This window comes from Micropterus salmoides, unplaced genomic scaffold, assembly GCF_014851395.1.
Source record: "Micropterus salmoides isolate LMB-PRFRI ecotype aquatic unplaced genomic scaffold, ASM1485139v1 Ms_hic_scaffold_6, whole genome shotgun sequence".
In the NCBI taxonomy this organism is placed as follows: Eukaryota; Metazoa; Chordata; class Actinopteri; order Centrarchiformes; family Centrarchidae; genus Micropterus; species Micropterus salmoides.
Genome location: NW_024044348.1, coordinates 10,387,787 through 10,414,111, shown reverse-complemented (window position 1 = coordinate 10,414,111; position 26,325 = coordinate 10,387,787). Strand labels below are relative to the sequence as shown.

The 26,325-nt window shown below is 38.4% G+C and overlaps 2 protein-coding genes across 4 annotated transcripts; both read right to left on the bottom strand.

The window, feature by feature from the left end:
* Nucleotides 1-818: 818 nt before the first annotated feature.
* LOC119890067 (calmodulin-like protein 4) lies at nucleotides 819-6,183 on the bottom strand. The gene is made up of 5 exons (XM_038701095.1): nucleotides 5,888-6,183; nucleotides 5,740-5,770; nucleotides 5,256-5,396; nucleotides 4,510-4,698; nucleotides 819-1,934 (listed from the first exon to the last, which is right to left on the bottom strand). The coding sequence occupies exons 1-5, from the start codon at nucleotides 5,888-5,890 to the stop codon at nucleotides 1,837-1,839; spliced, it is 462 nt and encodes a 153-aa protein (XP_038557023.1). The 5' UTR covers nucleotides 5,891-6,183; the 3' UTR covers nucleotides 819-1,836.
* Nucleotides 6,184-6,281: 98 nt separating this feature from the next.
* On the bottom strand, nucleotides 6,282-24,388 carry LOC119890066 (ceroid-lipofuscinosis neuronal protein 6-like). 3 transcript variants are annotated; one of them, XM_038701093.1, is made up of 9 exons: nucleotides 24,071-24,388; nucleotides 23,823-23,932; nucleotides 19,184-19,304; nucleotides 18,961-19,059; nucleotides 18,006-18,194; nucleotides 10,200-10,255; nucleotides 9,278-9,400; nucleotides 8,148-8,438; nucleotides 6,282-8,068 (listed from the first exon to the last, which is right to left on the bottom strand). In XM_038701093.1, the coding sequence occupies exons 2-8, from the start codon at nucleotides 23,903-23,905 to the stop codon at nucleotides 8,168-8,170; spliced, it is 942 nt and encodes a 313-aa protein (XP_038557021.1). In that variant the 5' UTR covers nucleotides 23,906-23,932; nucleotides 24,071-24,388; the 3' UTR covers nucleotides 6,282-8,068; nucleotides 8,148-8,167. The 3 variants fall into 3 exon arrangements, with proteins under 3 accessions (XP_038557021.1, XP_038557020.1, XP_038557022.1); XM_038701092.1 differs by having other exon boundaries at nucleotides 6,282-8,438; nucleotides 24,071-24,385; XM_038701094.1 differs by lacking the exon at nucleotides 23,823-23,932 and having other exon boundaries at nucleotides 6,282-8,438; nucleotides 24,071-24,366.
* Nucleotides 24,389-26,325: the final 1,937 nt, after the last annotated feature.

The following is a 26,325-nucleotide window of genomic DNA, read 5'->3' as shown; positions in this document are numbered from 1 at the left end:
AAGCAGCTCAAGCTTATCAATACAGTCCAGCCCAGGCAGCTGTAGTGCCATCACATCCTCCTGTATTTTTTTATGCTATTTAATTTCTAATTTTAATACAAGTATCTTTAGAAAAGCGTTTCAAAAGGTGCCTTCAGTATAGTCTATAGATTGTATCGTATCGTACAAAATAGCTATACTAAAGGGAGTTAATCAGACATGCAACTTGCCTTGGATCAGACTAGGCCTTTTTTATGGCAGACATTTTGACTTGTGGTAGGAAAAGCACAGGTGGACGCAGACACTGTTAATTTTATTAGTTACACTTGTGCTGTTCCTGTGTCGACAAAATATGTGCTGTGAAAAAGGTATTTTTTAGTTTTTGGATGCAAAAATAAATTAACTATTTCCGCATGCACACGCCGTTAATTTAGTCAATTTAGAAGAATTAAAAGCTTGACAAATCTGCCATGCATAATTACAATTGCTAAACTGAGTGAAGGGAGGGGTGTAAAAAAGGATCAATCACATTTGTTACATTTATAGACATATTCCCGCACTGAAATACAGTTGATATTTGACTGCAGGGATTACACTATGCATACGTTTAACTGTAACTAAGATCATCATTTTTCTTTTTCTCAATTTACTTTGTTAAACTGATCAGTTCTGTGCTTTTTCTGTTTTTAAAGATTCATTTTTGTACATTTAATTATTGTTTGTTTCCAAGCACAAAACCAAGACTCTAGCCAAGTTGCTAATTCAGTATTCTTCAAATAGACAGTAATCACATAATGTCATAGTAGCTATAAAACACATTTTTCAACAATCTCTTAACAAATTCCTACTTCATTTAAATCAACTGTTAATAAGCAAGACAACAATGACAATGCTTTGGAGAAAATGTTACATTTGTTTAATCAGTGATGTTATTACATATGGATATTCATATACTGTGCTTTGTACTACAAAATAAAACTTGTGAAACAAAATGCAAATTACAAGTCGCTTGTGTAAATGTAATTTTCACAAATGCCTGACAACTATGCATGACATGACAACAACTGAAACCAACTGAAACAGCTTTAAATACAGTTGCTCAATTATATGTTCAAACTCCACAGCTTCAAGTTTAGGAATTTAATACGGATGTGTTGAAAGTTGACAGCGCTACATTATGAGAAGCTATTTAATGAAACTAAAGGTTTGAAAATGTATTACTCACAAGCATGAAGAAGTACATACATAAAATATCAAACTTGACATTAAAGCTGGGGCATGCAATTATTTATGAAGCAAAGTTTGTTTTATTTGTTGAAATTCCCTTTACATCTCAACAGCAATCAATAAATCAAATGCTATGTACAAAAAAGAAAAAGAAAAATCAGGTATCTGTGGCGATAGCAGGACTGTAATAAGCACGGTCAATCATTTGTCATTGCTTATTAGAGTCCTGCTGGTTTACCTGCACGCTCTCTGCCCGGGTATTCACCGCAAATTCAAATGTATTTTGGGGGACTGCTTTTGGACGGAGAGTTGAAGGGAGAGGGTGGGTTTTTATTTTCAAAATCTAGATGTGTCATGCTAGTTCTCCAATATTGCCTACCCCAGCTTTAAATTCAAACTTATTTGTTTGGGTGGAGGGTCAGGCTTGACAAAAGGTGTACTGAGAATTTAACGGTTTTGAAATTTGATTACATCAAAGAAGAAAACATGCCAAACCATATCATATGGTGTTAGTTACAATTAAATATAACAGCAGTGCTTCACAATGTGGTCAGTCATATTCATAAGTTCAGTGTATATAAAGCCAGTCCCCATCACGCTGTTTTGAATTTCTTTCCATTAAAAAACAATTCAGTAATCAACAGGCGGCAGCGTCACCATCTGGGTGAACTCTTCGTAGTTGACCGTCCCATTTGACTTGACGTTTGCCTCTTTGAAGAGCTCATCCACTAGACAAGGACGACAGAGAAAACAGCTTTATGAGTGAACTTGAGTAGAAAGAACGCTGCCTGAAAACTCATTCGTCTCCCACGATTATTAAGGGTCAGAGGTTAGAGACTCCTGCTGGCTTTTTGCCTGTGGGAGTTTTTGACTGTCTGACAACAACTCCTTCAGACTACAAGTGCGGGCAACAACCATAACATCTGTGCTGAATCAGACTGTGAGTGTATTAGTTATTGCTGCAGTTATGATTAACAAAATCATTCACCTTATTATTGGGGATTTCCACTCAATTTAAAAGGTCATAAATATTTATAATGTAGTTTAGTAAGTAATGTGTTAACATGAACAAGTATTTTCCAAAATCCACCGGAGAGACATCTTAAAGTAATACCTATATGTTGGAGGAGTATAAACTAAGCATATTTACTCACGTTCTCTACTTAAGTACAATTTTGAAGTACATCTACTTTACTTGAGTGCTTACATTTTATGCTACTTTATTCTTCTACTCCATTTCATTTGAGAGGGAAATGTTGCACTACATTTATCTGAGAGCTGCAGTTACTAGCTACTTTGAAGATTTTACATAAAATATATATTAGTTTACTTTATATAGTATGATACATTGTTAAAGTAGTTACTACCTCAGCTAAAACTGTAAAAATGTAATTAATGCACCATAATTGAATAATATAATGTACTCACAGGGACCATGTTTCTGCTTTTAAGAACCTTTACTTTTGATAATTTAAGTGCCTAATTTTGTACTTTTAATTTTGATTTTAAACTTTGAATGCAGGACTTTTATATACTGTTTTATTGCTACTTGTAAGTAAAAGGTGTGAATACTTCTTCCACCACTGGTTTTACATAAACATTTTCATTATCAACATATATTTATCATTCAAGCCAACAACAAAAATTTCCTGAATACTCAAACTGGTGTTTTACAGCAGCAACAGTGATAATTGATAAAGTTAGGAGCTTCAAACCACGATTGTCTGCTCTTTTAGTAGTGGCATCACTATCTGCTTCCATAGTTCTGCAATCCAACAACATGATGGAAGCCTCCTACTGGGAAGCAGTTAAGCTTCATTCATATATAAACTGCTTTATGTGCACAGCACTGACAGTCCTTTGAATTCGATTGTTATGTTGATTTGAGACCAGTGACTATATGAATGACTGAGCAAATGGGATCAAAATCCCCAGAAATTTAACTGAATATCAGCGTTCCTGCAGGATGAGTCCTTCCATCAAACCCACTGCTTCAAAGGACAATTGGACACTCAGTTTTTTAAGCTTTGGCTCTACTATCATCAATTTGCATGCAATGAAATTTCAATCTTGACAAGTCTGAGAAGTACAAAATCCACTGTTTGGAAAACTTTGGAAAACTAAGAACTAAAACACAAAACTGCTATTCTTAAATAATCCTTTATCAACCAAAAGTTATCTTAAAATATGCTTGGACTTTAGTCATAGTATTGCAAATTTAGAGCACATTTTCAAGATATTGTCAAGACTACAGCTTTCCACCACAGTTTACCACACGTGAGGATACATTCAGGTATACTGAACAGCAGAAAAGAAAATAGTATGGTTGAGTTTATAGGAAATGGAGTAAATATCAGGAGAAAAGCTGTATTCGACAGGCAGTTCATAGGACACCTAGGAATGAGGCGAGACTGGCAAACTGTTGTGGATTTAGGGAAGCAGCTTGTAATTCCCAAGGAGACAGTGAGCTGAACTCTCACAGAGTTGCAGGGGATTGTTGCCTTTGTGAGTCTCACAGTGCCGTGGGAAGATGTAATAAATGTGACACATGAAAGGAAAAGACTCGGCTGTTGGGAGCAGGGGGAGAGAGCCAGGTAAGCTCACGTCAGTGTGGTAGAGTCAGGCTGGGCTAGACGCCATTCTTTTGACTGAAATATGTATTGACTTTTGTCATATAATGGCACAAACATCAATTGCAGTCTTATCTTATATAAACAGGTTGATTCACTTTACAAATCAATGTGGTTTGATATTCACTACAGTCATATGATGAAGTATGAGGACATTCATTGTTTTGGCTGTCCTTCAGTACACTGGATTTTGAATGAAACAATGACTCTGACATTTTATGGGTATTTTGGGGTGTTCACATTCATTTTGTGTAGCACTTTTTACGTTGTAGCACTTTTTATACATTTCCCACATTCATCATGGATCACTAGGAGTTTGTGTTTAAACCATCAAGCTTAAGGTCACTTTAGCACTTTAACCTCATAGTTTCATTATTAAATTACAAAGCCAAATAAATATCTAAACATTTACAAACGGCACTTTAACTCTGAACTATCCATTCATTTGCTCCCTGTGGTTTATAGAACAACGTATGTTAACCTTATATTGATTGTGTTGATTAAAAAGTACAAGCTTTTACTGTAGCGCAGTGTCAACACAGCAACTCAGCAGCTTCCTATAGTCTTTTTGTTCTTGTTGTTCTAGATTTAAGTCACAGGTGAAAATCAGTTAAGCCATTCTGCAGATTTTCAGCTTAAGGTTGTTATTAAAAAATATATATATATGTTTTACCTTCTTTGTCTGTGAGTTTCTCTCCTAACATGGTGAGCTTGGTGCGGAGCTCAGATGCCTGGATGTATCCTTTCTTCTGCTTGTCTGTCATCCTCAAGGCCTCCAGGATTTCTGTCTTTGGGTCTTCCTGTTGCATCTGTCTGTGCATCATTGTCAGAAATGCAGAGAAGTCCAGCTCACCTGTCTTTTCTAAACACGAATGTAATGCAGAAATTAGGTCCGTGCCATGCTGTCAAATAATCTAAAAATGATGCACAAATTGACACGTGTTGACAAGAGACATCCCTTCCTTGTTGCTCTTATTAAGGCATTTTCCTTTCTTCATTTGAGGTTTTTCATATTCATGTCAAGGGTGTCATACTGTATGTAGTACACATTGTAAATCCCTTTAAGACAGACTTGTGATTTTGAGTAAAACCTACTTAACAGTTTATTCCACCATTTATATGCCACTTTATAATTATAATAGCCTTGTAAAAGCCTTGAAAAAAAGATTTTACAATAACTTAACCTAATAATGTATAATGAAAAGAACCACTGTACATTAAACAACCCACATTAACCTAATTTAAAAACAACTACTTCCTGTATGGCAGAGTCAAGTGGATAAAACCAAAGAATGTTACTCAAAGAATTCAGAGTTTAGTGCACAACCTGTTTTGACTTTTTTTAACCAATGTCATCCTTTTCTCAACCTCGACTGGCCCACAAACTACATTAGATTTACTCTGTATGTTGTTCTTTACCAATTTTGTGAACTTGTAGATGTCTTTCGATTTCACCAAATGTGGGGCTCGTCCCCAGGCAGCGCATAACTGTGATCAGGTCTTTGGCATCAATTTTGCCCTTTTGCTTCTTGTCATACAAAGAAAAGCACTCCTTGAACTCTGCAGGGAAAATGGAAAAAGTAATGGATTACACGCGCGTAGTTTATTTAATTGTATTATTTAATAAAGGACATCAGTGGAGTCGATACAATAGCAGGTTGACTTAGAAATACATGGCATTGTTTTACAACTCATAACACTGGACAGGGTCAGACTTTGATCTTTTTTGCCAAAACTTTTTAAAAACATCTATTTCTTTTTCACCATGTATGTGTTTTTAAAAGATAAATGGATAAATGTAGAGTACATATTAAAAAGACAGATAGTAAATTCAAAAAATCGATAACATAATAATAACAGTAATAGATGGTAAAGAACATGCGGTGCTGTGGAATACTCTTACCATTGATTTGAACGGGTGTGAAGAATTTTGCCTGAAAGGTGACAATAGTATGGAGTCACTTGGCAGGTAATTACACAAACATTACTGTAACAAAAAACTGAGACAAATAATAAATAATGGCTTAATGGAAATTAAGTCTTGCTCTTACCATTTTTGCTGTAGCTTGTATCTTTCCAGGAAGGAGTTTTCTGTTGCCCACGTCACCTGTCCCTCCACCTCTGTTTAAAGTCCACCACCTGTTAGCCTCTATGTAATTTAATATGTGTTACTGTGGAAACGCAGATACCAGATCCACAGTGCTGCATTGTCCTTTCCTTTTCCAGCCCTGCAATTATTACCAGTCATAGGGTTGGTGATACTACAATGTCATATAATAAAAGGATTTACATATTTTAAATAATTTTAACTATATGTGTCTGTATGAATAAGACTGTTATAGGCTATTTGTAAAGAAAGCTGATTTAAACCACATGCAGGGTCATATAAGTGAATAAATATGATATGATGATAATAAATGTGAGTAATAACCAGCACGTAGAAAGTCAATTAGAACATTTTAATTAAGATTCACATAATCAGAATTTAACCAGTGAGGAACCAGTAACTGTATTTTTCAAGCAACAAAGTCATCTTAAGCAAAGGGTCAATACTGTACAACAATCACAATTTTACATTAAGAACAACAAATCGAAAGGCAAAGAAGTCCACTTAACATGTAAAAAAACCGAGCATAGTAACAATTTATCAGTTAAATTCTGCTTTTATAAAAAAAAATGTTTCCTTTGTATCTTAACAGTCATCTGCTCATGTTTCCTTGACCTTTTGAATATAAAAGCATTCATACTTCTTCCCATTCCATTACTTATTAGACATGTCATATAATGCAATAAAGAAGAGCATGTCGTTGTCAATGAGTGTATGTTGGTTATTATTTAGAGGTAAATGTAAACACTATCTAATCAATGACCAGGAAATAAGTGCAGAGGATATTAGGGAATAGTTCGCAGCTCTCATGCCTAAATGAATGACAATGTGAAGTACAGTAAAATCTATCAAACCTTAAATACCTTTTTAAAAAATGATAGATTTGGAACAGTCCTTCATTTAATATTATTTATTTAGTCTGGTTTTAAATCCTGCTTCAAAACGTGTTTATAGACTTGCCTTTCTGACTAACCAACAGACCCTGTTGTTGACATGACACTGCTTTGTCATATTGTATTACTATATTAGGTTGTTTTATCTTTTTTGCAGTACTTGGACCTAAATAGTTGTTTTTACTTCTTTCAAGCCATTGTTCCTACGGTACTATCTTGTTAAAGTTTGTGCATCTTGAAAAGACAGTGCACCTTTGGAAAAGTGCTATATTACAATTTATTATTAATGTTTTTTATACCATTGTGTTTAGATGATCAGTCAGAAACGTATGCTATCTTCTTCTTTTCTTTCCTGGAAACCAGACAGGAGCAGCTGTAACTGGCAGTCAATTTATTGAACCTGATCATTTTTCGTCAGCCTTACAGCATTTAGTCGTCAACTAATTGGAGTCTTTGGTAATTAAGCAAAGTAAGAATTGTTTTACACATTTTTCAATGAATCTACTGTACATACAGTATTTTCACCTTTAGTTCAACTTTGCCATTCATGCTGGGTTTTTTTTTTTTTTTTTACAAGGCTGGATTACCAATGTTGCTAATCGCACAACTGTCCCAGGCTCCCAAATCCTCAGGTGCCCCGAAGGCCCCAGGTTGTCTGAGAGCACTTACTTTGTGGTAATTTAATTAATTGTAAAATTGTTTGCAAATATGCGCCGCTAAAGCACAATCAAAAACTGAAATGTTAAAGGGTCCATAGTGGCTCCTGAATTTTTACCCAATCTTGAGGCCTGTCTTAGACAGGGGTCCTGTGTCAAAGTCTAACTTTAGTATCTTTATCATTTCTGTTGACAATACAGTCACACGGGGCACATCCTATATAAATAATAATATCACAAACTAACTCACATACACTAAACCTAGGGCAGGGTTGTATTACTGGTAGTTTTCAGCGTAGTATGGGTCAGAGAAATGTGTGTGAGAGTGGAGTGGGGTGGGGGACCACAGTTAATTTTTGCCTTTAATGCCTGCCATGGTATTACACCATCAATTAAAAAAAATTCCCATTAAGGAAAACACAAGTAGGTAATGATTATAAAACATGCTTGCTGAGCTACATGTTTCAAATTGCTCATGTCACAAGATCCAAGTAGAAAATCCCCTTCTGAATACATGGCTAAAGCCAGTGGAACCTTGTGTTTGACAGTGCAGCCACTATCTCTGTCACAGGAAATCTGGTGACGAAAGAAAATATATGCATCCGTCAGTTCTGACGTCAAGGCATTCGGAAATACTTTTTCTTCAAACACAGACCTGGACAGATGTAGGCTAATTCAGTGGTTTTTCTTGATATGTAAGGTGTAGTAGGACCAGGGTTCTGGCACATAAATGAGTCCGGGGTACTTGTTGCGCAGCACTGGGTCGTTCCACAGATAGACCACCCACAGTGCCACCAGAAGCACAGTAACAGTGAAACTACAGAACATGAAGAGGCCATTGCTGTCTGGGCTGAGACCTTTACGCTGTTGATGTATCACCATGGCAACCATGGCAAAGAAGGTGAGGAGGAAAAGTTCAGTGATTTGTCCCTCAGTGACCAAGTACCTTGAAGAAATGAAAGAAAAGTAAGAGACGTCATGAACACATAGAAAAACACCAACACTTTGATTTAGTGACACGTAACCACACATTACTGCTGTATAATGTTACAGCAAACTTTTAGACATCTGTTTTACAAGGAAAATGTCCACTTCACTTCCTACATTAGCAGTGAAATTTCAAAAAGACAGGCAAAGCATTTTCTTCCACAGGTTTGTGTCTGCCATTGACGCTGCTCTCCTCAATTTGAATTTCTGCACAAAGTGAAGATGGAAATAACAGAGCTTGTTTTGATCCCAACAAACTAAACACAGTTGTTACTCATTTTGTTAAATATAAAATACAATTTCCAAAAACACCATTTAAATTGGTTCTGTCACACATTTTTGTAAACAACCCTAAGTTGATGCAAACATTACATTACACCCATTACATTTTACATTTAAAAATTGCCCAAAAGTAGTTCGTTTAAAATGTGGCTTGACAGAATGGAGGGAAATATTCATTAGCTAGTCAGAGTCAGTCCCAAATTACCCTGTTAATCCACATGTTTATCTCATTGTATCCTTTACATTGTTATCTGTTTTACTGTATACATTCATGCTAAAGATATCCTTTATTCACTATTTTCATTATCTCACTGATCTTTGGATTACAAATCTAAACTGAAATCATGTACTAAGCACTTCTTATGTAAGGGAGAGGTGCAGCATCTCTACAATGTGAATCAGATTTCATTGTTCCTTTATAGTTTCATATCATTCAGGCACTTCAGAACACTATGTCATGTATTTATGGAGGACACACAAACACAAGGTTTTTAGAAACATGAGAAGGCAACTGACCAATAGTAGAGGGCGCTAGGTCCCAGTAACAGCCAACCAGAGATAGGAATGTTCTTTTGTTCTTTGTCCTTGGTGAAGCAGCCGGTGAAGTAGATGAACAAAATAATGAAGAAAGGAATATACCTAGAATAAAACAAGAGACAGAAACTGTACAGGTAACTGATTCAAGTTAGTATTTCTTTGTAAAGGGATGATGCAAATTTTTTTCAACAAGTACAGCATGTGATTTTTCTGTGTAATTCCACACAAGTAGTAGAATAGTAGTTAAAACTCTCTTTCTATATACTACGCTTAAGCCCGGCGTCAGCACAATCTTTACAACCTAGACAAAAGTGGCAGGGCAACAGCTGAGCCAAAAACATTTAACAAACCCCCATGGCTGACTGAGAAAATGATTTTCTTTTCACCCAACTATGGATTAAACTGACTAAAAATTGACTTGAATTAAAATAACAAAAAAGTGCACTGTATGATCTTGGATTTCTGCACCACATACACACACATACACAGAGCAGGATCATCCAATGCAAACACAGTGCTGCAACGTTATCAGCCGATTGAGCTACTTAACTGCCATAAACTAAGGGCCTATGCAAGTAAAAGGAAAGAGAGGGAGTGATATATATATCTTTCTGTTCAGTCTGCTCATCCATGTTTTGTAATTAGCTACAGATTACAGCACATTGATAATTGGCTGCAGTTCTTGTCTGTCCACTGTGTTAAAATTCTCCACACACACTTTGCTCTTTAATTGGTTTCTTCCATCCATGTGTTGTCAAATGACATCCATTACAATCAGATGTGTCCTTCAGATTTAAACAGAAAGAGGCAAAACAAACTGTTTTATAGCAAAACATTTTGATCCTGTATTCTGCCACAAGCCAGTCATTTTCCACAACACAAATAAACCACAGACACATACCACATTAAGTGTCCCAGCTGTTCATCATAATAATACAGCAGCTCAAAGGAGTCGATCTGTGAAAGAAGGACAAAAAGGATGAAGTATTACAAGAAACGCATTACAACATTAACAGGTATGTTTTAATGGCACAATATATTGTATGTTATTCTCTTGTTTTATACAGTCTATGGTTATTCTGCATTGGTGGGGAAACACACTCTGCCTTAAGCAACAGTGCCATCTACTGTTCTAGTACCATTTATATTTTATTATGGCAATTAAGCACAAACTACAGACAGATTAGAGAAAAAAAACAGTACAAATGCAGATGCTTCCATACAGGACAGGAGGCGGACCTGAATGGTTTGAGTAAAGTTATGTGAATCACATGATATGGCCGTCACAGTCATCAGATCTCAACCCAGCTGAACACTTAGTTTAGCAACTTGCCAGACTGCGCTCTCCACCACCATAATCAAAAACAGCAAATGAGGGAACATCTTATGCCAAGGCAGTTGAAGACGCTGTGTTTATTTTTCCCTTGAATTTGTCACCCTACTATACTTATACACCATCCTTGTTTAAACCAGGCAGAATGTACTGAGCGACTACAATTGTTGGTTCACCTTGCCTACTTTTCACTCTACTTTGATGTCTATATCACATTAAAGCGTTCGCCAAACCCTCTTGACTTGAGCTTATGTGTTTGAAATTAAATGCTTCCTCAGAGGGAAATCCTCATTAAAAGTAATTGTGTTAAACCATTAATTTTAACATTTTACATTTGAACCAATGCCCCTCAGGACCTTTTTTGTGCAGTTTTATAATGTAGAGTTTAATCTCTTTAAAAGTACTTCTGAGGGCAATGGATTACTTACTTGTAATTAACTGAAAAAGAGACCCGCAGACTTTTTAAAGCTCTACAGCTTCATAAACACACTTGGCAAGGGTTAAAAACAAGCAAATATTGAAACAATTTAACATTTCGTTTGAATTTACACAAACTAAATTAAACAACATCAAACAGAGACATCTGCACTGAAAGTACTATGTAATCTCTTTTCATTATTTTTATTTGATCAGACTAATCTCAAAATTCTCTCAGATGGCAGCTCTGGTGTTTCACAGTAACATGTGTGTTTACCTTACCTTACATCTAGCACTAAAAAGCACACAATACACACTTGCACTGACAAAAAGGGTCAAAATCGGATGCTTATTATTCCTTGACCTGACAAACTCGAACTTTCTAGCTTTCTGCAGTGACCTGATTTCTGAAAAATGTCCAATCCTCTTTTTGGGTTAAGAGAAGGTTTTCTCTCTTAAAGATGATAAATAGCATGATAGCTAGTGAAGCCTAATTTCTTGATCTGGAACAATAGAGTCATAACTGGGAGCCAGGATTGAAAATATTATTTATTGTAGCTGTGTATCCTTATAAAAAAAAGAAATAAATAAACATTAAAAAATAAATAAAAACTGTCTACTCTCTCACTACAGTACCTGTGCTCTTGCTGAGAAGTCAGTCCAAAAACAAAACAAAAATCTCTTGAAACTTCTTATCCATTTCCTTTGAATACCCTTAAAATATGACAATCTTGATCCAGATATCTGGTAGGGAGCAGGGGAGAAACTACACGTAAATGTTGGTTTTAGAGTGATCAAGTTATTACAGTACATCTAAACGTGTTTTTATCATTTCTGGCCAGGAAGCAATAGTGACATAGAACAAGACATCAACTTTCACAGCCTGGGGTCAGATCAAGACGTTGCTTTAAATCTGGGGGGGGGGGGGGGGGGGGGACATGAAACAAACATAAATTAGTTACCCTGTACTTCAGTATTCCTGCCTCCTTCTATCCTGACCCAGATATGCCATACATCAACCTTGTTGACAACCACATCCTGGTCAAAAGTATGATGCTCCACATTTAGTCTGGAAATCAGGGTGACAAAATAAGATATGATAGAACTAAAAGAGCAGAGAGAAAGATAAGCTAAACTCCTACACAGCGGGATGAATTCTGCTGGATCAAACAAGTGTGACGATACGGATATGTTTGTGTGGTGTGTTGTCAGTTAGTGACATAGGCAGACAAGACAAGCTAGTTTTTTTTAAGTCACTGAACTGTCTCTGGAGAATCATGGCAAGCAACACAAACAGAATTTTGTTGTATGATACTGTGGCAGCTGATAATAAACAAAATTTATTGATAGATTCTGGAACATTTGCAAAGGAACCAGAAGTTTTATCACCCACTGGGTATTCCAGTATTCCCAATGTGCCCATTATGGAATAAAGATTTTATTTCAATCTGTACCCTACTCTACTTAAACAAATCACACTGCTCAAAAAATTAAGGGAACACTTAAATCATACATCAAATCTCGTACAAAATACACTATATTGCCAAACATTTTAGGATACCCCTCTGAATCGTTGAATTCAGGTGGTTCAGTCATTTGCATGGCCACATTCAAGCATGGTACAGTCCATTTGTGAAATTTCCTCACTACTAAATATTCCACGGTCAACTGTTACTGGTATTATAACAAAGTGGAAGCAATTGGGAACAACAGAAACTCAGCCACAAAGTGGTAGGCCACATAAAATCACAGAGCAGTGTCAGTACATGCTGAGGCGCACAGTGCGCGGAAGTCACCAACTTTCTGCAGAGTCAGTAGCTGCAGACCTCTAAATGTTGTGCGGCCTTCGGATTAGCACAAGAACAGTGTGTAGTGAACTTCATGGAATGGGTTTCCATGGCTGAACAGCTGCCTCCAAGCCTTAAATCACCAAGTGCAATGCAAGCAGTAGTGTAAAGCACGCAGCCACTGGACACTAGAGCAGAGTTCTCTGAAGTGACGAATCATACTTCTCTGTCTCGCAAACCAATGGACGACTCTGGGTTTGGCGGTTGCCAGGAGATCGGTATTTGCCTGACTGCACTGTGCCAAATGTAAAGTTTGGTGGAGGGGCCATTACAGGTGCTGGTCATATAACTAGAATATCATCAAAAAGTTGATTTATTTCAGTAATTCCATTCAAAAAGTGAAACTTGGATATTATATTCATTCATTACACACACTGATATATTTCAAATGTTTATTTCATTTAATTGTGATGATTAAAACTGACAACTAATGAAAATCCCAAATTCAGTATCTCCGAAAATTAGAATATTACTTAAGACCAATACAAAAAAAGGATTTTTAGAAATGTTGGCCAACTGAAAAGTATGAACATGAAAAGTATGAGCATGTACAGCACTCAGTACTTAGTTGGGGCTACTTTTGCCTGAATTACTGCATCAATGCGGCGTGGCATGGAGTCGATCAGTCTGTGGCACTGCTCAGGTGTTATGAGAGCCCAGGTTGCTCTGATAGTGGCCGTCAGCTCTTCTGCATTGTTGGGTCTGGCGTATTGCATCTTCCTCTTCACAATACCCACATAGATTTTCTATAGGGTTATGGTCAGGCGAGTTTGCTGGCCAATTAAGAACAGGGATACCGTGGTCCTTAAACCAGGTACTGGTAGCTTTGGCACTGTGTGCAGGTGCCAAGTCCTGTTGGAAAATGAAATCTGCATCTCCATAAAGTTGGTCAGCAGCAGGAAGCATGAAGTGCTCTAAAACTTCCTGGTAGACGGCTGCGTTGACCTTGGACCTCAGAAAACACAGTGGACCAACACCAGCAGATGACATGGCACCCCAAACCATCACTGACTGTGGAAACTTTACACTGGACTTCAAGCAACGTGGATTCTGTGCCTCTCCTCTCTTCCTCTAGACTCTGAGACCTTGATTTCCAAATGAAATGCAAAATTTACTTTCAGAGAGCATAACTTTGGACCACTCAGCAACAGTCCAGTCCTTTTTGTCTTTAGCCCAGGCGAGACGCTTCTCACGCTGTGTCTTGTTCAAGAGTGGCTTGACACAAGGAATGCGACAGCTGAAACCCATGTCTTGCATACGTCTGTGCGTGGTGGTTCTTGAAGCACTGACTCCAGCTGCAGTCCACTCTTTGTGAACCTCACATTTTTGAATGGGTTTTGTTTCACAATCCTCTCCAGGGTGCGGTTATCCCTATTGCTTGTACACTTTTTTCTATTCTACCACATCTTGTCCTTCCCTTCGCCTCTCTATTAATGTGCTTGGGCACAGAGCTCTGTGAACAGCCAGCCTCTTTAGCAATGACCTTCTGTGTCTTGGCCTCCTTGTGCAAGGTGTCAATGGTCGTCTTTTGGACAGCTGTCAAGTCAGCAGTCTTCCCCATGATTGTGTAGCCTACAGAACTAGACTGAGAGACCATTTAAAGGCCTTTGCAGGTGTTTTGAGTTAATTAGCTGATTAGAGTGTGGCACCAGGTGTCTTCAATATTGAACCTTTTCACAATATTCTAATTTTCTGAGATACTGATTTTGGGGTTTTCATTAGTTGTCAGTTATGATCATCAAAATTAAAAGGAATGAACACTTGAAATATATCAGTCTGTGTGGAATGAATGTATACATTTTACAAGTTTCACTTTTTGAATGGAATTACTGAAATAAATCAACTTCTTGATGATATTCTAATTATATGACCAGCACCTGTATGGTGTGAGGGGTTGTTTTTCCGGGGTTAGGCTTGGCCCCTTTGCATGCCAAGACATTTTGGACTATTTCATGCTCCCAGCTTTGTGGAAACAGTTTGGGGATGGCTCCTTCCTGTTCAAATATGACTGCGCACCAGTGCACAAAGCAAGGTCCATAAAGACATGGATGAGCGAGTTTAGTGTGGAGGAACTTAACTGGCCTGCACAGAGTCCTGACCACAAGCCGATGGAACACCTTTGGGATGAATTACAGAGGAGACTGGGAGCCAGACCTTCTTGTTCAACTTCTGTGTCTGACTTCACAAATGCACTTCTAGAATAAGTGCAAAAAAAACTTAAGACGGAGGCCACTAATTGCGCAAAAACAACCGATATGTTGGCTACCGGGGCTGCAGTAGTTTCAACATCAGCTGCAGTACCGTGCATAGAGCAGGCACAGGCACTTGAAAGAGTAAAGGAAAGTGTGTTAGCGAGTGACTGAGGGAGATGGTGAACAGGAGGAGAGCGGAGGTGAAGCGGTAAGCAGGAGTAGCTCAACCTGTAGGGAGGGAGCAGGGAGGGAGGGTGATTTACACTGGGGATGCTGGGGACATGTAGGCTACCCACCAACAGCGTCGCCAGGTCATTTTTGGCATTAGCCCCGAATGATTTGACAGTAGCCCTGATGCAACTCAACAACATAAAAATATTTTCCATATGCAATATCCTCATCACTCAGCCTGTCTCGCAACTCTACTCGCAATACTATTGCTACATTTTGTTTGAAGTTCATGGAACGTGACCCCCAGCCGTTACTACCTGCCTGCAGAGACAGAGAGAAAAAGAGAGAGAGAGAGAGAGAGAGAGAGAGAGAGAGCGCATTGCTCACAGCTTCAGGGCTTGTCAGCGACTACTAATTTGTCCCGAGCAAAATTGTAAACATTTAAATATAAATGTTGTCCGTCAGCTTCAAATGGTTAACAGTCGCCACAAAGTAGTGAATAACATGACACACCTGACCACGACACAGACACCTGTCGCTCTCTCTGCTGTCTCTGCCCCCCTCCTTAGAAACCCTTTGCTCTGTTTGACTGTCTCTCTGCTCGCGGATGCTTAATTCCTTCTGAAGCGGCTGTGAGCTGCACTTTATCAGAGGTGCTGAAGTGAACATGTGTGTGGATGTGTGGTGATATTTCTGTCGGATCACAAGCGTTTTCAGTTTTGGTTTTCTACCTCTGATGAAGAGCAGTGAGCTCGTCTGTCAGACGGTCTAAAGGGGGTAGCAGTCTAATACCATATCAGCAGAGTAATAAGTAAATAAGTAACGCAGGGTAATGCACAGCAGTGGGGCAGGTAGATTTTATTAAAATATAATGACTTCATTCTCATTATATCTCCTAATATTATATCTCAAATTGTTATTCTGCAAATGTCAGAGAACACAGATATGTGGAGACATTTTTAATGTGCAGAACGTTTTAAACATGAGCAGAAAAGCTGCTGAAACATAGGAGCTATTAAGGTGCAGGGGTTTATAACTGAATTAAAATTCATTCATTCATCATTGAGGTGAAAAGATGCAAAGTGCACATTTAAAGACTTTAGGTTACTTCAGTCATGTGTGTTGACTCAGCAGAGATGAAATAAAATAAAAACATATTTGACAGCAATACAGAATGCCTGAGAGCCTTACAGCAGTATATTACACTATATTTTTATTTTTTGAATTGTCATCTGAATTTTGTGTTTCCTCTTATATAAATAAAGACATTTCCTCAATGAATTGGTGCAGAGAAATTCACCAGAATGCAGGAAGTGAAGTGTTTAAAGCCCACATTTTTCAGGGGCAGCACCCCCAGACCCCCATCTTAAATCTTTTTCTTAAAATATTATTAGTAATTATGAAAATCATAATAAATGTATTTAATAATTAAAATCTAGTTCAATGATTTATAGGGTCCAGTTTGACAAATGGCATAATAAGGTGAGGGTTTGAGGGTTGATACAAGTATGTCTCTAGAATGCAGGAAATTAAGTGTTTAATGTTTAAAATCTTCTGGGGGAGTACCCCCATACCCCCCTATCAACTATTTCATCAATACTTTTTTTCCCCAAATACTAAGCCTATTAAAATATATTGTTGTGTTGTTGTCATGGCCACACTATTTGTGCAGTGTCAAGTCTCACGGGCTAAGAGTTTTGTCAAACCCCTAATCTAAGCCCTTAAAAGCAAGAATGGTGTATTGGTGAGGGATGTCCGACCGATTTTGGTGGGCCGCCTGGGCCAAAATTGCCAGGGCCGATTTTTTGTCCCAGACCTGCCCTGGTTGGGCCGATAGACGATGCCATCGTCTATTGTCAAATTTCAGATTTTCACATTATACCACCCTGTGAAAGCAAGTTTTAATGACCGCGAACATTCATATTATTGTTTTTAAGTATGCTTTGCACCTGCCTCAGAAATCGCTTCTCCCCACACTCACACACACCTACACCTCAGGTAAATAGTGATGTGTCGTTCAATGAACGTTTCGTTGATAAGACCTAATCGTGTATGACTCGGGAGGAACGGTTAGTCTCAGTGAGTGATTTGTTCATTTTCACGCATGCGTGAAGGATCTTGGACTCTTACATTCACTCGTCACACAGCAGCTGCATGGGCTCCGTCAGCACAGGAAACAGAACCGATTAGTTCACGACTCATAGCAACTGTGGGTCTCTAGGTCTGAGTCGTTCATTTGTCACGTGACAGCTCCTACTGTGGAGCAGGAATGAACTGCTCGTTCACTGCTCACATGGGTCCTCCTCAGTCTTTCGTTCATTCGGCAGGCTGAGTGACTGCTGGTGCCAGAGAATGAGAGGCAGGTCGGCTGTCAGGTAATAGTCACTGGACTGACATTATATAGCTATTTTGTTAATTATGTGACATTTAAAAAAGCATACCGTTATTACAGCGGAGTGATGTTGTGCTAAGATATAGTTTTAACACAGCCGTATCGTAACTTTAGTCCTACATGAGAGAGCATTTGTCTGTGGCCACACCCTGCAAACACATTACCTTTGTGGGAGTTGTCTTTCTTTTGCCTCTCCTGTGCACCTGTTATTACTTTCATTTGCATCAAAACAGGTGACATTGATTCACAATTGCTTATGATTTCTAACTGGACAGACTGATATCCCTGAATTTTAACTGACTTGATGTTACACTGTGATGATTAAGTGCTCTGTCTGAGCAGTGTCGATACTTACCAGAGAGGCAGGTCTGAGGTCTTTGATGATGGGGTTCTCTCTGACTGACAGGTGGAGCTGGTAGCCACTCAGAATGAGCCGGTGGTTGATGGAGTCTCCCACCAGGTGGATGCTCGCTCCCATAACAAACGTGATGATGCAGAGGTAGACAGCAGAGCGAGGAAGCGCCCTGGGACTGCGCTCAATCAGCTGAACAGAGCAACAACACACGCATGCTTTATAGGATACCAATTGTGTCTTCAAAGAAATGATCCATTAATACTTTTTAACTATTTGGGTTACATCATGTGGAATCAGTGGCAATTGCACATGTGTATAATACATAGCAAGTAGCTTGATCCAGGTTTAATGACACAATCGCAGGCATGACCTCCATCCCTTAAGAAGTTATATTTCAGATATGTAACTCTCTATGCTCTGCAGTTCTTGTCAGTGCTGTGATGTGGCAGACTGTAGACATTCAGGAATCAATCTCCAGATCTTTGTGGTTTTGTTCAAGAACCTCACCAATGTACCTTGAAAATCAGGGCTAACTTATTCCTTTGTGTCAAGTGTCCATTTAGCTTTAGAAAAATCAGCAAGAAAAATTTTAACTGAAGCAATTTTGATATCTACTAAAACCAAAAGGGGCCTCTATCACTTAGTCAGGCAGCTTAGAGTTACAGTACCCATTAACATGTTGGATTGACGTCTCATAAAGCTGGTAATCAACGGGCTCACTTAACCTTGGGTTTGCCCGTTCAGCTACATTATGACTACATTCACATAAAAGGGACAGGGTTTTTATTGTTTTGTTCTGGTGATATCCATGGTGGGCCTGTTTTTAAAATGTAAAGTTCTGTTCAATCACCTTTGTGGCTGAATCATTCGGATATTGAGAAGAAAAGAAAAATAACGCTCATTCTGAAGATTCTCTTTCACAATCACCAAAGCACTTTGTTGTATTATGGCTTACCTTGAGCATTAGGAATGGTGTTATGACATTGTAGGCCATGTGGAAATAGTCTCCAGCACTGGGCTTGTTCAGAGGAAACCACTCCAGAGGAAGGATGATCTAAGACATATGATACCAAGAAACTATTTGGTTGCTCCAAGATATGGGATGTAACCATCCATTGTATGATTTTAAAAACTGCATATGGTAGAGATGAAGTGAAACGTGCAATGAGCCTCGTTACCATTACGATAGGCCTTCCAAAGTCCAATATCCAGTTCTGCAGAGTCAGACAGAACCACAGGTCAAAGTGGAAGCGCTGACTTTTCTGCTGTGTCACATTTTCCTTAAAACCACCAGGAGTGCTGTCAACACACATTTACAGTGGATGTAAGTCACTGTAATAAAGCAACATTATAAAAGCAAAGGGCAGCGGCACAGAGGCTGAGCGTTTAATAGACACGTTGGGAGTACTGCAGTAAAGTAAGGTTTAGTATTGTCTACTTTAAATGTTAGTTAGTTATCATGTCATGTGTATACAAAATGGGCATGTACACATCTTGTGAAAATTAAAATAAACCTTTCTGTGTTCATATATTTTAGCAGACACTGGTACATATATAAAAGAGGGTAAGGGGGGAAATGCACAATATAACTATATTTACAGTCCTACACTTTTACGTTCATGGTTAAAACACAGCACTATTGTAAAAATCCCCCACTTGTAATGCTGTCCTTCCATCACTTCCCAGGAAACTAAACAACGATCACTTATGGCCGCAGGTGAGGAAGCCAGTGATGGCTGTTCAGACTTGGCCTCCGGTGGCTCCAACGACCATAACAACTTCTTCACAACAACCCTACAGAGGTTAAATAGGTGAGTTTCCCTACCAGACAGTCAGAACTGAAGAAGTCTCTTAGATGCCCTTGATTTTAACCTTCCTTAGATAACTATGACCTGGATGACTGAGAACCTTCACAGTCAGATGATGTTTGCACCACCAAACTGTGGATTTGCTGACATATTCAAAAGGCTGGGAGTAGCTGAATGCACTGTGGGTCATTCAGCCCTCATGCAAAAGGAACACCAGCAGAAGAGATTTGGATTAATATTAGAGTTGTCAACCTCCATGTCTGCATTAAACTGTCTCTCTTGTCATTCAAATATCCACACCAATCTGATTTTTCGGATATGTCATGTTAAAGGAAGGGGTAATATAGTTGCTAATGTGTTGTCCAGAGTCCCATGCCACTGATCACACAGTGGCTGATGGCCAAGGTTTATGTTCCTCACTCTGTCTTCTTAAGGTTGTGCTCATTCCTTGGAACTGGAGGTCATCAAGGAACTGGAGATCACTGGCCACTACAGCTGCAACAATTAATCAATTAGTTGTCAACTATTAAATTAATTGCAGACTATCATTGATTAATCTGTTTGAGTAATATTTCAAGAAAATAAACTCAAAAATCTCTGATTCCAGCTTCTTAAATGTAAATATTTTCTAGTTTCTTTACTCCTCTATGTGAGTAAACTGAATATCTTTATATTGTGGACAAAAACACACATTTGAGGACATCATCTTGGGCTTTGGGAAACACTGATCAATATTTTTAACCATTTTAGAGAACAAACAACTAATCAATTAATCAAGAAAAATGATCAACAATAAAAATAGTCATTAGTTGCAGCACTACTGGCCACTGTCTCCAGCTTATAGAAGACCTGCCCCATCCTGGTAGTCTGAAGGCGTCCTCTCCCCTGGCACCACCTTGAATCAGGTTGGGAGATTTTTTTTATAGTTTATTTAATTTTTAATTGTTTATTTTTCCTGGTAGCATGTTTCCCTGCCAGTCTCATTTGTTAGAGCTGGCATTTTGTTACATTTGTTAAAACTAAATTACCGTATAATTATATACTAAAATCTCTGTTTAAAAATTTACTTTACTTTAGCCAATCCCTCAGGTGTCCTTCCCTTATTTACTATGGTCTTAGAGCCCGGCCATTACACAAGCCACAGTTTTTGCAATACTCAAGTACAAGAACTTTGCGAGCAAATTTGGCCACCATCAGCTAATCTTAGGCCCCATCCACACTACTGCGTTTTCGAATTAAAACGAAGACCTTTTGCTACGTTTGCACCTCCCGTCCAGACTACAACGATGAAAACGAAGACCTAAAACGGAGAAGTTTGGAAACGCTGCCGACCCCGTTTTGCGTTTCAAAACTCTGGAGGGCGTTTTAGTGAAGACGGGACAAAACGGAGGACTTTAGAAACGATGACGCAGCCGCTCACGCTCGGCTCTCTGATTGGGTCTTGCAAAGCAGAAACACGATGCTGCTGACCGGGTTTTTGACATCATATTTTTATTAAAATATTCTGTACCGTGCAAATAACACTCATCTGCCTACACGTGTACTATGCATGTCGCCGTATTTACTTTGCAACGACTAACCAGTCTGTTTTCTGACGCCACACTCCCGTGTTACATTCAGTAACAGTCCCAGCTTGTTATTGATCCATGCAACAACAAAATAAAAACTGGTCTGATGCTTAAGTTAGTCTGTATTTATTTATTCTTTCGCCAAATCTTATGTAACTACGGAATAGACCATCTACTTTATGTTTACACTGGCACCTACATGCATAGTGAGGTCATAAAAGAGCCTATTAGTTTCCCAAGCATTAACTGTATATAACCAGGAAGGAAATACAGCTATTTACAGCTTCCATGGGCCCACAACTCAACCTCAAACAGACACCAGCAGAACTCTTCCAGAGTTAATTGGCAAAACAATAAAATACAGTGAAATGCCTCTCAACATTAGCTGCACGTACATGTACTGAGCCCACATTCACCCAGCATTGCTGGTTCAGCCAATTGATTGTAGGACCAGCAGCAAAAAGGCCAAACTGTGCATTCATGTGGTGTCAGAGTAATGGGGAAAATTATTTCCCTACTGGGAAAATTCACAGGAATGCCCCCTGAAGTCGGAACAACAACTCGAGCTTGAGAAAGTTTTGCTCCACAAGTTGTAGAGTTGTTGATGTCATACACGTAGAAACATGGTTGACTGTTAGAAATGTTTGATTGATGGTGCAAAATGACATATTGCATATACATTGTTTGCTAAGGTGTCATTTGTAATATGGTATTAATAGGTTAAAACTGTTAGTTTGCTGTCCATGTAGAGTTACTTAGATTAATTAGGAAAGTATTTGCAGTACAAGCAATATTTTAGTGGTTTCAGGCAAGGTCGTCACTTTGGGTTAAAAAGTGGTGGGGACATAAGGGCTCAGATTAGGGGTGTGATGATACTCTTAGCTCACAGGTTGAGACTATGCACAGTATTGGGTTCATGAGAACAAGACGAGAAGATATTTTAACACTATTTTGAAGAAATGTTCAATGCTAAATTATATGAATGTGGGGTCTGGGAGTCCTCCCCAAGAAGATTTTGAGCATTAAACTCTTAATTTTCTGCATTCTGGAGACATTTTCTGTACCAATATATTTCAGAAATGTCTTTATTTATATAAAGGGAAAAACAAAATTCAGGTGGCAGGTGACAATTCAAAATATAAAAATATAACAATATATAATGCAGTAATTGGTAGGTTGTTTTTTAGCTTATGTTACTTTTTGGACAAGGCACATTTGTTTCTTCTATATTTAAATTGCATTGCAAAAAAAAAACTCTCTCAAAAGCATTTCTTTTGTTAGTTAACATTTCTTGTTGCAAGCTATTTTTCAATAAAATCAAAAAGTGATGGGGACAAAAATCACTCATTTCAAAAAGTGATGGGGACATGTCCACAGCCTCCCCAGTGTAAATGACACCTATGGTTTCAGGTAATGTACTGGTGCAGCAGCAACGACTCTGGGACAAAAATCACTTTGTAATTGAAAGTGTGCAACTGTTTCAGCATACTTCGATGACAATGACAATCCAACACAGCACTGTAGTACCATATATTGTTTCCACATTCCGACTTATTAAAAGCACATGACAACACAGAAATCTGAATAACGACTTCACAACTCAGGAAATGGGACCATCCGAGGAGCATGTGAATGCACCTATAGGCTGTCTTCTGAGAAATATCCGACTTTCCACCTCAAAGCCTTCCAGGTGCATGGTGATGCCTGACACTTTTTTATATACAGTCTATGCCTGACACCAAAAGTGAATGAAATACACGGTGACCGTGACAAACTCTTTGTCAAGTGTAAACCCAGTTGCACCCGCAGCACTGGCCTCGGTGTTAATTAATTTTATGGCCGTTTTAATGAAAACAAGTGACTGAAGTGGTAATCCTCAAAAGGCAGAATGTTGTAGATTATACTTCCTAATGTTTTCAAATGTTTTGCCGTTTCTAACATTTTACTGAATAACTCTTGTGAAGAGAAGATGAGTTTTTAGAGATAACATTGGCAAAACATTTGTACACCAATATACATGCAGAACAGGTTTTATATGATGGCATGAATCATTTTAATTTAAATACATGGACATATCCTTTATGTTTCCTTTTAGTATGTGTTATATGTGTGCTTCAATAGGAGCTGCCATTGTTTTGTATAATGTAATTCAGTTACTATTCGTGAAGTTGGGGTACAATTTTTTTTCTCCGACTTCACAAGTAGGAAATTTGACTTCAAGTGGCGTGCCAGGATAGTTTTTCTAGTTGGAGGTCAGAAATTTCCGAGTTGTCTTGAATGCAGCACAACATAGCCATCTATTTATATAGGTCACATGCAGCCGCTGGAGTGTTTCTGTAATCACTCCCTATTTATTAACCGCAAACAGCTACAAAACACGACAACAAATGAGTTAACTTTAACCTTGAAGTTGAGACATTTTCAATTTGAGCCGTTTACACCTTAGTTCGCTTTCATTTGCGCGTCCAACCGTTGACTTTGTATGAAGTCGCGCCGCCTCCAGTATTCGTGTTTCTGGACACATGCAGGCGAACACGAAGAACAGGGGACACTGAAGAGGCAAAATGGGGTTAAAGAAATTCTTAATATACAATTATTTCTGTAGTTTCTGAACTATTTTTTTAATTCACTGACAACAAAGCAGCGGCTAAAACAGTAACTTCAGCCTAATGTTGTTAAGTGCACAAACCTAGTTTGTGTTGTTGTGTGTGAGTCGTTGCCTCGTCGCTTTCGTGCAGTCTGCATATTCGGTTGAGTGTTAGTTAACGTTGGTCTTGTTAGCGGTACTGCCTGACCGTTCCGTGGTCCAAACGATGGAAAGTTCACGCGATTAAACTATGTAAACATCTTTGTGTCAAAACCTATGGTCAAACCTCAACTTCCTAGTTGCCGCCTTGATCCCGCCCGTCCGCCTAATCAACCAATCAAATTGCAGCAGAGGAGTTAGAAGCGGACGAGGTCTCAGTAATCCCTGAGTTGTGATTTGTAGGCACATTCACTATCTTCAACCCAAATTACAAAAGAACATAAATTATAAACATTTCACTTTTTGAGTACTGTCATAGACAATAAATTTATCTGGACAGCAGAAACCTAAAATATGGTTTATGTTGTGTAGAAACTTTTTATCTTTAACCTTTCCTTCTTCTATACTCCTTATGTTAGTCTACTAGGGTTTAGGTCAGAGTGGTGAGATTGTTTTGGTGTTTACCCCCTCTTGTTCCTCTCCTCTCCTGGAATGTTCATTCAAGGCCGAGAGAGGATTTCTGTTCCCCAAAACATAGAAACCTAGACGGTGTAAATGATTATGCATCCCTTTGCTCGGGGCCAGACGCCCAAAGCTGCCCTAGGTGGCAGGTCTCTGGACCAGCTGTATATGTGTTTTAGTACTTCTTTGTTTATTCTCTCTTTTATTAATAAATTCTTAAAAGACAACGGTTGGTTGTAATTCAATTATTTGCTCAATCCCTCATTAGGAATATAATTTCCACGACAATTAATAGTCTATAAATGACACACATGGTGAGACATACTTTGCTTATATTCTCCCAAAACCTTCCATGTAGCTCACAATGGAATAATGCTAAAAGTCTAAAATCATCTTTGACTTATGTGTGCATTTAATTAGACCAAGCTTTCTGTCAGACTGATAAAAGCATGATTGGCAGCGTAATTACCCTGTGACCACAGTACATGTTGGTCATGGACCGATGAAAAACATAATTTGACATTCAGAGCACATACAGCTCTGCTACATTCCTTTTAATCAACCCTTTTCAATCTGTCTGAAGCAGAATATATAGCTTCATTAAATTCACTTACAGTCAATGGCAGCCACTTTCCAAGGCAAACACAGAGAGCAAATAACGTTTTTGTTGGTGTTTACCTTCAGGTACAGCGTGTTTATTCAGAAATCAGCTCATGCTTGCGTAGTGAATGGTAAAGCTATCTAAACACAGATTAGGACACCTATAGGCTAAAAGCTAAACTCAAAGTTTTAATGAGTTCAAATGAATATTGCCTACTTTTTGTCTGTGATGACGGGAGCCTTTTGTCTAAAAACAAATTTGCCTGTGTGCACCTAGGATCTCCTATTGGATTTTTAAGTTTCACTGTCAAAGTAAGCTCCAAGCAGAGCAGACATTACTGCACTGACAATATAATGTCCCCAACTGTTGTGCTATTCGGTTATTTTGAATCTTTATTGTGTCTTAAAATTATTATCCCAGAGTAGGCCTACTACATCATATCATATCAAGTTTTATTAGATATCACAACTCATGCCAAACTTAGACTAACTCAGAGTTGATTTCGAAGCTGTATTTTTATTTATTAGTGTTTTTATGTTTTTCGTATTCTGGGATTGGTTGTGTCTAATTTGTCTCTAATAGTATATGTATAGTATATGGTAGCATAAATGGACTGCATTTATATTGCACTTTTCTAACATAACCAATAAATCGCTTTACAATTTCAAAAATATGTGCAGTCTTGCAAAATTAGACGGATAAACAGTAGGGAAAGAATCCATGCGTCAAATACATTTCAAAATACGGTTGTAATTATGTGCAGTGACCAGCAGATGTCACCTTGTTTTGCAACAAGCATCCCTGTCCATCCACTGTCAAACTCTTTAAGCTCATTTTGGACTGTTGTACTGGATTACCATGCTAGGGTTGCATCTGTTGGGGACTATTTAGTCACAAAACACTGGCCACATATATGTATATGTTTCACAATGTACAAAAAAGTAACAGTCAAAACATGTATTTGTAGCTACAGCATATGGAGATGGAATCTACATTTTTGTCCCATTTTCTATTATATTCCCCCGCCCAAAGTATATCATTGGGTTTATGGTCAGTCGGCGAGCATCAGTCTTGATGCTGCAACAAATCTCATCGCTCTCCTGCCAAACAGCAGCCATTCATTAAGAGGAGGACT

Excerpts from the sequence above, each read along its gene's own strand:
- LOC119890066 (XM_038701093.1), bottom strand. The coding sequence starts at position 23,905 with ATGTGTCCAGAAACACGAATACTGGAGGCGGCGCGACTTCATACAAAG. Across the intron at positions 19,305-23,822 it reads GCAAATGAAAGCGAACTAAG|CACTCCTGGTGGTTTTAAGG; the intron begins GTGTAAACGGCT and ends GTGTGTTGACAG. Across the intron at positions 10,256-18,005 it reads ACCTCAGACCTGCCTCTCTG|ATCGACTCCTTTGAGCTGCT; the intron begins GTAAGTATCGAC and ends CTTCTTTCACAG.
- LOC119890067 (XM_038701095.1), bottom strand. Across the intron at positions 4,699-5,255 it reads TCTACAAGTTCACAAAATTG|AAAAGACAGGTGAGCTGGAC; the intron begins GTAAAGAACAAC and ends ATTCGTGTTTAG. Across the intron at positions 1,935-4,509 it reads GAAACTCACAGACAAAGAAG|TGGATGAGCTCTTCAAAGAG; the intron begins GTAAAACATATA and ends GTCCTTGTCTAG.